The 13507-nt window shown below is 37.3% G+C and overlaps 1 protein-coding gene across 2 annotated transcripts in view; it reads right to left on the bottom strand.

Moving 5' to 3' along the window:
• Positions 1 to 1078: 1078 nt before the first annotated feature.
• The window catches only part of RASA3 (RAS p21 protein activator 3), a 120775-nt gene continuing 108346 nt past the window's right edge, over positions 1079 to 13507 (bottom strand). For both annotated transcript variants that reach the window (XM_026707461.2, XM_087938544.1), the window contains 7 exons: positions 12772 to 12845; positions 11678 to 11784; positions 11206 to 11288; positions 10554 to 10762; positions 7464 to 7567; positions 5303 to 5486; positions 1079 to 3446 (listed from right to left, as the gene is read on the bottom strand). In XM_026707461.2, coding sequence (XP_026563246.1) covers positions 3371 to 3446; positions 5303 to 5486; positions 7464 to 7567; positions 10554 to 10762; positions 11206 to 11288; positions 11678 to 11784; positions 12772 to 12845 — 837 coding nt within the window. In that variant the 3' untranslated portion in view covers positions 1079 to 3370. The remainder of the gene's footprint in view (positions 3447 to 5302; positions 5487 to 7463; positions 7568 to 10553; positions 10763 to 11205; positions 11289 to 11677; positions 11785 to 12771; positions 12846 to 13507) is intronic.

The raw sequence follows: 13507 nt of genomic DNA, 5'->3' as shown, positions 1-13507 counted from the left end.
TTTGTGTGGTTAAGATACTGGAAGCTGAACACTTATTTGATTACTTTGACTTTGACTTATGACTACAAAATTTCCATTGCTAAGCAAAGCAGTTATTAAGTTAATTTATGACCTTTTTTGCCATGGTTGTTAAGCCAATCTCTGCAGTTATTAAGTGAATCTGGCAGTTATTAAGCGAATTCAGCTTCCCTCATGGACTTTGCTTGTCGGGAGTCAGCTGGGAAGGTTACAAATGGTGATCACATGACCCAGGATGTTGCAACCATTATAAATACATGCCAGTTGCCAAGTGCCCCAATTTTGATCATGTGGCAGTGATCATGAGATGGTGATCATGCTGTGAAGGCCAAAAAGTGTGAGGATCGATCATGAATCACTTTTTTCAATGCCTTGTAACTTTGGTTGCTAAACTGGTTGTAAGTTGAGAGTACTTATATTTACAAACTTGATGGCAGATTCTTAAAATGTATTATTTCATATTTCATATTTTCTTCCATTATTAAAGAATTAGAGTGGTGCAGTGGCCTAGAGGTGGAGCTCTCACCTCACAATCAGGAGGCTGTAAATTCAATCTTAAGTAGAGGCAGATATTTCTCTCTCTGGGAACAATTAGACTATATCTGCTGTGTACTCCGCCTTGGAGACAGGAGGGGCATCCAGCCAGTAATCAGTCAGCTCCATTCAGTTGCCGTGACTTCACCCTGATACAAGGGATTATGGAGTCATTAAAAGACCAAAAAGAATTATTAAAGAATCACTGCTGAACAAATATAACTTTTTTTAAAAAAACTGAGATTGTTTTGTTTATAACTGAACCAATTAACACTAAATTTCATTGATAACCAAAGCAATACTGCTTCTCCCCTGCTCTGTTGTTTGAAAACAAAAGCAGACTTTCTCCAAAGTGAGTAAGAATTGATGGCTATTACAGTTGATTGACTGATCAAACAAATAAAGCCTGGAATGCAAAGTCTTTTGATGAAATGTTGCTGTAGCCACAGTGTACCTAGCTGAAGATTCAGCGTTCACCCTTTAAAAAGGTTTGTCAATATTGAGTTTGTAATGAATACACATACTCTTTTCCGAAATAAAACACTTTTTAATTGGCAAATAGAACACACATTGCAGGTCATTAGTATTTTGTCAAAAACTATTAAGTTACAAATACATTTCTTTTTAAAAAAACTGGCAGTTTCAAATGGCAGTTCAGAGCACATGGTGCCGGTTTCCCTAGCACTTCTATTGGCAATTGATAGGACATAAATTTTCACCTTGTAGTTTCCTAATGTAGCCTAATGCGAACAACAAGACTCATTAGAAATAGATGCTGCATACAAGATTTGTCATTCTCTTTTTTGTATGGATTTGACCATGTGGGGCTGGTTTTGCAGACATCACTTTTAATATTAGAATCTAAAGAAGTTTTGCATCAAGTTGAATGTTCATTAATTGTGGTCCAAGAGTAGTCTCATTTGGCCTATAATTTACGTCGCATTACGTTGACTTTTGTCAAAGCCCAACATGCAATGAATCAGACTCTTAGAAAAGCTATGACATAACCAATCAGCTATATTGGGTTGGATCCAGACAGTTAGGCATATCAAGGTTAACTGAAATATACAAGGGTTATGATGGTCATAACAAACGTTCTAGCTATCAGTGGGGCTTAAAGTGCAACTAACTTGATCTGGGTCCAAACCATTTTATAATTTTATAGCGTGCACACACACACACATACACACACCAACCCCCCACAACAATATTTATTTGTATTCATGAGGTATGCTGCACATTCCATTTCATCTATTCAGGGGAATCTGTGGAGAAGCGATGTCAAAAGGTCAAGATTGTGATTGTGTGGTTGTCATTTTTTTTAATCTTATGCTCTGCACCTACTCATAACATATTAACAAAGTACAACTGTATGTTAATGTGATGAAAACAACCCAAACTAAACATATCTTTTATCCTTGAAGCTGCATTATCTCACAGCTCTTGAAATACTTGTTTAAATGCTTATACATAACAATCAGGTAGTGCGAGGAGAACAGGAATTTCGGCCTCATGCAACATTCAGTATAAAGCTTCCATAACTTTCTGTTAAGATCTCTTTAATGATATCTTGCTGCTAACACCTTATCTTGCAACTTTAAGGGAGCATAAAGAGTTAATATTACATTACAGCTCTGCCTTATCTGTTTCATATGGAATGTTGTTTTCCTACATCAATAATACTTCTGTGTAGGTTGTGCATACCATGTTGTAAAAAATCTTTGTTTCCATTTCTTGTTGAAATGTTTTAATATGTTTCAGTCAACCTCGCTAGAAAAGAAATAGCTTTTTGTATCAGAGTCTATAGCCATTCTTTGCTTTCAAATTCCCTGAGGAAGAACCTGGTGAGGTCACCTATAGTACAACTTAAGTCAACCTTTCACTGATTAATTTTATCTCTAATTTTATCTGTAAATGTCATCAAAAAAGAAGTGTGTGCTCACTTCACTCATTGAGAAATTGCTTATAGTTGATTTTATTTCTTACATGGAAATATTACAGATGTAAGAAATGTATTGCATTTGAAGGCCCTTAAATAGTAGAAAATCATTAATTCTGATAATCAAACCATTGTTTTTGCAATTACTCTATGAGCATTCTTGTAGTATACATACTTAAGTTGTTTGAATATGTATTTATTCAGGTTTACAACATTTTACGTTTATAGGAAAAAAATAGAAATTGATTGCCTTAGTGCAAACAACTCTGTATCAAAAAATTACAGGGAGTACCGTTAAATAGTAGACTTTCTTTTTAGAAGCCAGTTCTCCTTAAACCAATAATATGTTGCTAATGCTAACAAAATACCCTGTTGTTCAGTCTTCTTAGGGTCAAGGCAAGCTCCAATGAGGGGAGATTACAACTATAACCAACTGGACTTTGCTTCATTAAAAAGCAAATGCTGCAAAGCTTTTCCTAATTGCTCTGTGGCATAATGCAAAATAGCCCCTAATCAGCCATCAAAAATTAGAAATCTGGAAAAAGGCTCTCAGCCATGTAAAAGGAGTGTGGAAGTTGTCAATATGAAGTCCACAGGCTTTGATCATTGAACTGATCGCTAGATTCCAAGAAACCAGAGCAACACTTTTAAAAATGCAGAACAACACATATGATGAAAACCACCTAGAAGGCAGAGTTCCGTCATCTGTTAACACCAGATGAATAAAGTGCATAGCAACAATTGTAATAGTTCTTGGAGAGAGAGAAAGCACTTAGCAAGCCCCAGCAAGCTTGACATTTGATATGTACATCTTGCTACAGGTGGCTTTTCTCTTTCTTGAGTCCTTCAGCTACACCATCTAATAACTTTCTTCAGACTTCAAATGGAATGAGCTGAAATTTCTGACTGTTGCCTTATGTAACTTTGGAAGCTCTTGTCACCAATGGGGTGTTCCCTAGAAAGTGAAAAAAAAAAGAGGGAAAAGATGAAGGAGAGATTGACATGTTTATTCTTAGTTTTCAGATTTAAAAAAAAAATCCTCCACAAAAATATATTGATTGAAAATTTTGGTATGAATGGTATTATTGCGAGATGGACAAGCCTGTATTTGATATAATGATTTAAAAAAAATAAAAAATGCATAATGGAAACCCTTGAATATATATAGACATCTTTGTAAGCGACATAGATTGTACAGGTTGAAAACCCAGAGATTTAAGGAATAATCAAATTTGTCTGAATTAAGATTTGGCAAAATTAGGCTGTAAAGCAAGACACAGAATACGTGATTTGCCTGCCTAGGAGATGTCGTATTACATTAAAGAAATATGCTGATAGGAAGATGATGTTTCCTTTGTGATAGAAAATGACAAGGGCTGTTCTTGTAGTGGATGAGTGAAACAAATAGCTTTGTGCTGAAACTACAATTTACCTTTCTTGCTTAATGTGGCAGAAGAAACAGGCCATTAATCCATCCAACTGAACATACTGTAAAATAAAACACCAGCTTCTTCTGGTATTTGGAAACCTTCTCCAGAAAATAGCCTGATATTTCACTGTTTGTCTAGTTTCCTCTGTAAACATCATATAATATTGCAAGGGAAAAGGGGGATTGCTCAAGATTTTGTGATTTTTATTGTACTATTGTTATGGATATTTTCTTTGACTGGGATGGTGGTGGTGGGGTGTGTGGCTATCACCATTTGAACTGCTGCTGGGCATACAAGTAATTTATAGCTTCTAATTTCCAAGGATTTCAGGTAAGAATCTTTTCCAGCCATGCCTGGAACTACCAATAGAAGAGAATACCATTATTCCTAGAAAATAAGACATACCCAGAAAATAAGCCCTAGCATGGTATTTAACATGTGCCTAATATAAGCCCTACCCCCAAAATAAGCCCTAGTTAAGAGCCTCACCCCCCCTCCATCCCACCGTCTGTTTTACCCCTGGCCATGGCTGTGATGGGGCACGCGGCGGGTCCAGCAGGCCAGATCGCATGCATCCCTCCCAATGCCAGATTGCTTTATCTTTAGAAGGGGAAAGCCAGCATGGCCATGGCTGGAGAACTGGGGAAAGGCATGGGTGGCAAGGCAGGGGCCGGGGGTCGGGCTCCACCAGGAGACAGAGGGAGGCAGACACTCAAAGGGCATCGGCCTGTGTGTCTCAGAACAGCTGTAGCATATTGTGAACAGCATGGCTGATGCGGGGTGAGCGGGGTGGTGGTGGTTACCCAATTGGTGACTTCATCAGTGTTAACTAGTTTATAATGAAATGTCTGTAAGAAAGTAACCAAGCTCAGAGAGCACCGTGGACTCCATGTACCTGGAACTTCAAACATTTTCCTGTAATGCATGGGCTACAGCCTTCCACAACGGATGTAAAATGCTTCTCTTTGTCCAAGACAAACTCGTTTTTGCATGCAATATTTAGCAGCACAGATGCTTTAAGCACTGCTGTTCTGGAGATGTCAATGCAAAACTAGTGTACTATTAACTTCTTGCTCTCCATAAAATCATACCACTAATGGTTAATGGTTTGAAATTTGCCTGAAGTAAACTGCCATTCTATGAAATGAAAATCACTGGCAGATGGTATATGATGGTGGAGCAAAGTGACAGGCTCCATGACACTGCCATAAGGAACAGATGGTAGAAATATGCTACAAATATGAGCAAGTGCTTTATAACAACAAAGGGGACAAATCTATCCATTGCAGGCCATTAGCAAACTGAAATTTAACCAACATTCCTTGTTTCAACAGGGAGCCAACTGATGTTTCAATAGTGCTCAAGAGCATCCCACACTTACTGGCTTCCGTATTTTGTCTTGTTGAACTTATCCCTCTTGTACTGGGCATGTTCCTGTTCTAAAGTTTTAACATTTGTTATAATCTGTTTTAGTGTCTTATAGGTCTCTTGAGGATCATCAATGACAAAAGTTGAATATTCTTCTTGCTCTGGCCCATCATACACTGATTTGCTGCCACAAGCCTCTGTCAAAAGAGATTTCAAAAAAGATTTATAACTTGTGAGGCTAATAAGGAGTACATATTATCAGGATTCAGCTAATGCTGTATTCTGGGAATGACAAGACAATCTTAAGAATAAAATTGAATAAGAGACAATACATCAGAGTAGTTTTGCCATATAAAGAAATCCTGTAAGATCAGCTTTTCATTTGAAAATTCAGTGGGAGTCAACTTTAGAAGCTTCCAAGTTGGGCATGGTGATAACAGTATTCATAAGGAGACTGCTAATGAGTTTTTATTGACAGTAGTAAGTTACCTTCCATTGCTTGATTTTAGCTAAAAATTTATTTTACAAGATATTTATGATATTGTTATAAGACATACACAATACATTATATATTTCTCTCCTTTTAAAGCTACCTAAGCTAATGGCCATTAATACCAATATGAATTCCTGCAGCCTATATCGGGCCTTCCTCAACCTCTTGTAGGTGTCCTCTTGTAGCTATTCTGGGAGTTCAAGTCCAACACATTTTGAGGCCATCAGATAGGAGAAAACTGTTTTGCAGGTGGCTTAGATAGAAAGCTATGTGTTGCAAAAGCATCTATTAGTGTAAAATGTACAACATGCCTAAAAATCTGAAAATCTAGAAAATTGTAGCATCCTATATGTACTTTTGCAAAGCTGAGTTATGGCTTACTCAGGGAAGGGAAGGACTTTATCCCACTATTATACTAGACCAGGCCTGTCAAACTCCCAGCCCAAGTGGCCGGATGGGTCACGTGCTGTCCATGTTCACGCCTGGTTTAGCAAAGGGGGAAAAATTCCCGATATGTCACATGACGCTGCCATGACAACGTGACTTTGACAACTCTGTACTAGAGTTTCTGTTGTTCACCTTTACCCATACCTCCATTTGACCAAATTAAGATCTCATAAATGACATTTATACTCTCTTTACCAAATTATAGTCTCTTTATCAAATAAGGGATGTGAAGATTCCTTGTTTTAGAATAGAACTGCAAAATGAAAAGCAGATAGGTTCCATTCTTGTGATAATGGTCCTGATCTGAAAGTCACCACTCTCAACAGCTGCTATCTGCACTGAGGGTAAAGCTTCCACCAATTGGAATGGGACAACTTGCCACAGTCAACTCACCATGGCTAATTCACCACAGGACAACTCACTGTGGGTCAATTCAACAGTTCAATTTAATTATTTTTAAAATTAAAAGTTTATTTAAATTTTTGTCATTCACATTTCATTTCATCCCTCCTTTAATTATTCTGTTCCACCATTTCTTCAATATTAGTGTAATTCTTGTCCCACAGTGAGTTGGCATGGTGAGTAGTCCCACAATGAGTTGGCCATGGCAAGTTGGCTGCAGTGAGTTGTCATAGATCCTCCATCGATAATAGTAGAAGTTTTCTTCCCAGTATAAATGGTAGCCATTGTGAAAGGGATGTGTGCAGTGAGAGTGGGGGATCCTGGGCAATGCTTTAAAAATTCTCTCTTGAAGAACCCAATTAATAGCCCCACTCTCTCTGGAACTGTAATTTAAAAAAGGAAAACATTCAGGCAAAAGCCACTCAGGTGATTAACTTCCAATCTAATATTGACATAAGGGGAAAAAATACAAGTCCCTAACACAAAGATCTAAAAGTGTCTTTTGAGGTAGCCCCAGGATCCAGTGCTTTCATTAAAATAATGGGGGGGGGGAACCTTTGTGATATCTATGTATGCAATGTCACAGTGCCTGTACAGAGCCAGTAGAGTTTGTGTTACTTTGGTGCAAAACTATTTTCCTCATTTGCTCTCCTTGCCCTCCTTTCCCCATTTTGTAAAGAAAGTGACTCACTCAGAATGGGGGAATAAAGAGAAAGAGGGAAAATGCTCAAAAATGGAAGAAAAGTCTATTATTTTTCAAGAATTCCCTTAAAATTAGATTTTATATAAAATGAATTCTATAGACAAAAGAATAACTCATTTTCATACCCACCTTGCATTTTCTCCAGTTTGGTCATATACAGATTGAACAGGGAGTAGATGCGTTCTGTTTCTCTATCCCCATCGATGTCTAATTGTATATTTGCTGGTAGACCCCTACACAATCATTTAAATAGTGTCAAAAATTTTGAGACTCTGTATTTCATTTATGGGTTAAAATGGGTTTTGATGAAGAGAACAAGATTCCACCATCAAATCATTTTCATTACAGGTTGATACACATTTTTAATAAACTGATGTAATGAGACACATTCTCAGGAACAAAATAATGAAAGGAGACATTCCAAACAACCATAATATTTGTATAAAGGAAAGAAAGCATTCTACTGCCTGGTGCATTTCAGCCAATCAGGCTGAGATTATTAAACGCATGAATAAAAAGCAAAAAATTTTGCCTGGCAATGAAAACCAACATTAATTCTCTCTCCCCCCTCCCACTCTTCTCTCTCTCTCTACATCCATCCATCTATCATATCCATCCATCCATATATTCATTCATCCATCCATCATATCAATCCATCCATCCATCTATCATATCCATCCATCCATCCATCATATCCATCCATCTATCATATCCATCCATCCATATATTCATCCATCCATCCATCATCAATCCATCCATCCATCTATCATATCCATCCATCCATCCATCCATCCATCATATCAATCCATCCATCCATCCATATATTCATCCATCCATCCATCCATCCATCTATCATATCAATCCATCCATCCATCTATCATATCCATCCATCCATCCATATATTCATCCATCCATCCATCATATCAATCCATCATATCAATCCATCCATCCATCTATTCATCCATCCATCCATCTATCATATCAATCCATCCATCCATCTATCATATCATCCATCCATATATTCATCCATCCATCCATCCATCCATCCATCCATCATATCAATCCATCCATCATATCCATCCATCCATCCATCCATATATTCATCCATCCATCCATCCATCCATCATATCAATCCATCCATCCATCTATCATATCAATCCATCCATCCATCTATCATATCAATCCATCCATCCATCTGTCATATCCATCCATCCATATATTCATCCATCCATCCATCCATCTATCATATCAATCCATCCATCTATCATATCAATCCATCCATCCATCTATCATATCCATCCATCCATCCATCCATATATTCATCCATCCATCCATCCATCCATCCATCCATCTATCATATCCATCCATCCATATATTCATCCATCCATCCATCCATCCATCATATCCATTCATCTATCATATCCATCCATCCATCAAATTTTGGAACCTGACCATCTCCCTCACAGAGGAATTCTGTGCAGTATACAAGTAAAAAAATATTAAAACATAAAAACCGCATGTGAAATGTACAATTTAAAAAGGGGAGAATGGATTAAAAACTAATATTAAAAGTTAATTACAGGTTAATCATATTTGCCCTAGTTCATCTTCCAGGAAAAAGGCATCCCAGAGCCAGAGTGCCCTAAAAGGAAGGACTTTGTTTTCCCACTGAGGACCCTGTCTTTTTTTTGCTGTCAGCTCCTCAAGGCAGGCCAGACTAGAAAACCAAAGACATGCAAACTAATACTCTTATTATAAAGCTATTGTAACAGAATCTGAATGTGCTTCCCTCTTACCTCCCTTTATCATCCTGAGAGTTAAGAAGGGTTTTGTCTGTAACATCTTCTTGGTTCTGATTCTGGTCCACACCCAGATTTCTTTTATTTGACTGTTTTGTTGGTAGCAGTTCTTCTCTTGTTTTTCAAGGTTCTTCCTTACCTCCATTATCCTTGCAGATCTTAATACTTCAACCGGTTAAAACCGGGAAGGATGTTCTCTGACCATCAGACTCCTAACTCATTAAGGACCTTACATATTACTAAAATTTTGAAGTATGTTATGTATCTGCCAATCTTGTTCCTTTTGGATCACTCTAACATGGGCAAGATGTTTCAGACAGAAACCTTGAAAGCTGTTCCAAATCTCATTCAGGAATGACTCCATATAAAATGCACTGCGCTAGCATGAAATAATCATAGCAATGAGTCATATGACCTGCCCATCCATGTCCAGGAAAATTCATTCTAAGCCACTAAGCAAATTTATAACTCCAGAAGAAGCACACTAAGAGCACTAATTATGGGATGACTTGAATCAACAAAAATATGCATCTGAATTAGCGCATACTAACAAAACTTGTTTTGCATTTGGATGATGCACAATTTTGTTGGGGATAGGATTGTTTTTATTTTATTTTTTCTTCTTTTCAAAGGCATCTCCTCTTATAAGATAGAGCAGTGGCATCAAACTCAAGGCCCAGGGCCCAGATCCGGCCTGCAGGGTACTTAGATCTGGCCCACGGGGGTGCCCTGGAAACACCGAAGGACCAGCCTGCGGTGCTTCTGCCAGCAAAAACAGGCTCCTGAGCTCTGTTTTCAGCTGCCGCAGCCTCCTGCAACCTTCTGCTGGAAATTCTGCAGCCCTCCCGAGCTCCGTTTTCACTGGCAGAGGGTTGCAGGAAGCCGTCCCAGCCGAAAACGGAATTTAGGAGCCCTTTTTCGCTGGCAGAGCACTTGGGCCATCACAGGCACCCCTAACAGGAGTTACGTCGAGCTTGATGCAGCCCTCAATGAAATCAAGTTTGACACCCCTGCAATAGAGAAACTGGAATTCTTCTTTTAAAGATGGGGCCTGTTGCAAATGCTACATGCACTTTTGGTAAGAACTGCAGTATACATAAAACATCCAAATCCCTTTCCTAGCTAGCTGAGGATATTAACAGTAAACAAAATGATCTAGCATAACCTACATGCTTAATAATTTCAGCTATGATCCTAGTCTTGTAAGGATGCATCTTCTAAGCCTGTCCCATATTGAAAAAGTTACCAGGCTTCTAAAAGGAAAACCAGATAGAGAAGAAAAACTAGGTACTGTTTAATGCATGTTGTCAGACCTGCCTGTTTATCCACAGCATCAGATCTCATTCTTTCATCATCCACAGGGATACATCTTATCATCTAATACTTAAAGCAAAATTTAAAGCAGGAAGTGTTTCCTTACCCAGTGCAAGGAGTACAACCAGGAGCATTATCTGCTATAGATTTGCAGCACAGCCAGTGCCCATTCAGATACGCAGAAGGATGGTAGACAGTGAGACGTTTCTTGTTACACTGACTAACTTTGGTGAGGATATCAATCCAGTCCCTGGCCTCAACACAATTATTGGCCTGAATATACAGCACTCTTTCAGGCTGAATCACTTGGAACATCTTAAAGGGAGAGAGGGAAGAAAACAACCAATAATTAACAGGGAACAATGCTTAAAATGTAATGTTTTAGGGAAAAAACTGTTAGGAATATGTGTTTTTATCATTGGATTGCTTAGTGGCTAACACTTGCTCAGACAATGGGCTCACATCCTGAATCCTTTGGCATGAATTGTACAGCAATTTGTAGACTATAAGGCATATTACAAGACTCTCTCTCTCTCTCTCTCTCTGTGAGTTGAGCTGGTCTGAAAAAGAGTGACTGACCAAAGTCATTTATGACTAAGATTGGATTTGAACTCACTGTCTCCTGGTTTCTAGCATGGTGCCTTGACCACTATACCAAACTGGCACCTCCAAGAAACAAGTGTGTGGTAGGAGTTAATAATTATATTATATTATTATATATTAATAATTCTTAATAGTTAAGAAGGAAAACTACTTACATTTTTCATTTTGAAGGATTCTTCCTCCAACTTTTCTACTGCCAGAATGTTTTCAATTGGAATGCTGCATAATGGATGGTCACCTATGGTGGATAATTGCAAGAAAAAACTTTCAAAACATCCTGTGTATATAAATATAGGTCAATGTTCAGCAGTGGTGGGATTCAAACTTTTTTACTATTGGTTCTGTGGGCGTGGCTTGGTGGCCGTGGCAGGGAAAGGATACTGTAAAATCTCCAGTCAGGTGGTGTTTGCCAGTTCTCCAAACTACTCAAAATTTCCACTACCGGTTCTCCAGAACTGGTCAGAACTGCTGAATACCACCTCTGGGGTTCAGGTCAAAACTGTATTATCATTATATTCTGTACCACTTAAATGAATCACCATTTGAGATTTTGGGATTTTGATTAACTATCTCCGGGAAAATGGTGTATTAATGTTTATATTAAAAGGAAAACAAAAACCTTAGTACCTTTGCTTTTCTGATAAGTAAATTCATGATTGCTGAGCCGAAACCATCTCTTCTTGAAGTTCTTCATGCCAAATTTTTTCCTGCCTTGTGCCCTTTTGATCATAAACCTATTGCAAAAAAGTCCACAGCAGTTTTACATAAATATATAGTCAGCCTGGTCCGTGTCAGAAATTGCACTCTTCTTATAAAGCAACCAGTCTTGGGAAATCTTTAAAGCCTGGGAAATTCTGCACTACAGAAAATCATGGTCAAACCACAATATAACTGCATCCTCAAAAGAAACAACACATTTCAGTTAAGGAGGCACTACAGAGATAGCATCATGTTCATATTTCTTAAACTCAAATGTGTATTTTTCTGAATTGCACAGTCACCATCTAAGCCCAGGAAAAGGCATGTGTTCTTTAAGGAGGCACCAACAAGTACAGCAAATAGACCAGAGGCCTCCAAACTTGGCAACTTTAAGACTTGTGGTTAAGGTACTTAATAAAAGAGCAAATATATTATATGACAGAAAGCTACAGCTCAGTATCATATGTCTTTACTATCTTATCTTCATGAAATATTATTATTAACTTTCTACAGTTAATTAAGCATCTTTAATACCCCAGGCCAAGACCAAAAAAAAAAAAAAATCAGAGAGAACGAAAATACAGTTGCAGAAGTTCATTTTTTGTTAAAAAAGAAAGGTTAGAAAGTCAAATATTTCTGCTTTTTACAGAAAGTAGAAATAATTTTTAAAAGAAAGCAATAAAGTTTGAGATGGCAGGTACATGTCATGGATCTAAATTAAAATTAATTGCACTTAGAAGCATGTAGCCTTTTTACCTTGTGCCTAATTATATTTCATGGTTTTGGTATTTAGGAAATACTTCTGATGGGGGAAAAGTTGGCGTTTTCAACAATAATCCAATCTTCTAAAAACGTAGAGAAATTATTTGCACTTCTTTTAATTCAATTTTTATTTCTTTTATTTCCGCACCTAAGCCTTTAACATATATTAGACAGCACAACACTTACATAGAACTCATTATGAACAGATGATGAAACATTTAATCTTACACATTTGGAAAAAACAATTGATGTAAGCTCACCCTTCTTTAAGTAGTATTGGTTGTTCTATAATTTTGTGATCTCTCCTTCCAGAGGATGAAATCAAATCTAAGAACTTGGAGAAAGAATGAATAGATATGAAATAAACTTTTAACATGGAAGTCATCCAATTCTTACTTGTTGGAATAAGTAAGTTCAAGTTTTAAAACATTGATTTATTGGCCAATGAGAAACAGAAAGGAATTAATTAATTCCTAATGTACAAATAAAATATGTTAAATATCTTATGCTTAATCATATTATGGGTCATACATTATGTCTATTTCTTCTCCTTCTCCTGATTTTAATTTTGATATTTTATTGCAGTTGTGATTGATGCTGGTCTAATGCTTGCTTCCACATTGGAGGATACCTAAATCCAAATGTGGGAATCCAGCTATTATAAATTCCAGCCTACATAATAGTGTTTAATCTACATTGGTTTAGAATAAAAAGCTGCAGTCCATCAGGTAATGAAGGGAAACAATTAAATTGAATGAAAGGCCCAAGCTTTTTGCCAATGAATGCAGACATTTCAGTAAGAGTATTGTCAAATATATTGTTCACAAATGCCTTACTAATATATATGGCAAATGGTTGATCAGCACAGGAATGACGTTAAGATAAAAAAAAATCTAGACAACCTTCCCATTCCAATATTCCCCAGAGGTATTGGGGGCATAATATTTAATATATTTCAACCATTGGATAAATGGTTATTAATTCTGTATTTTATAG

This window comes from Pseudonaja textilis, chromosome 8 (genome assembly GCF_049901715.1).
Source record: "Pseudonaja textilis isolate UNSWEBS1 chromosome 8, rPseTex1.2, whole genome shotgun sequence".
NCBI classification, from domain to species: Eukaryota; Metazoa; Chordata; class Lepidosauria; order Squamata; family Elapidae; genus Pseudonaja; species Pseudonaja textilis.
This window is presented reverse-complemented; position numbering and strand designations above follow the sequence as displayed.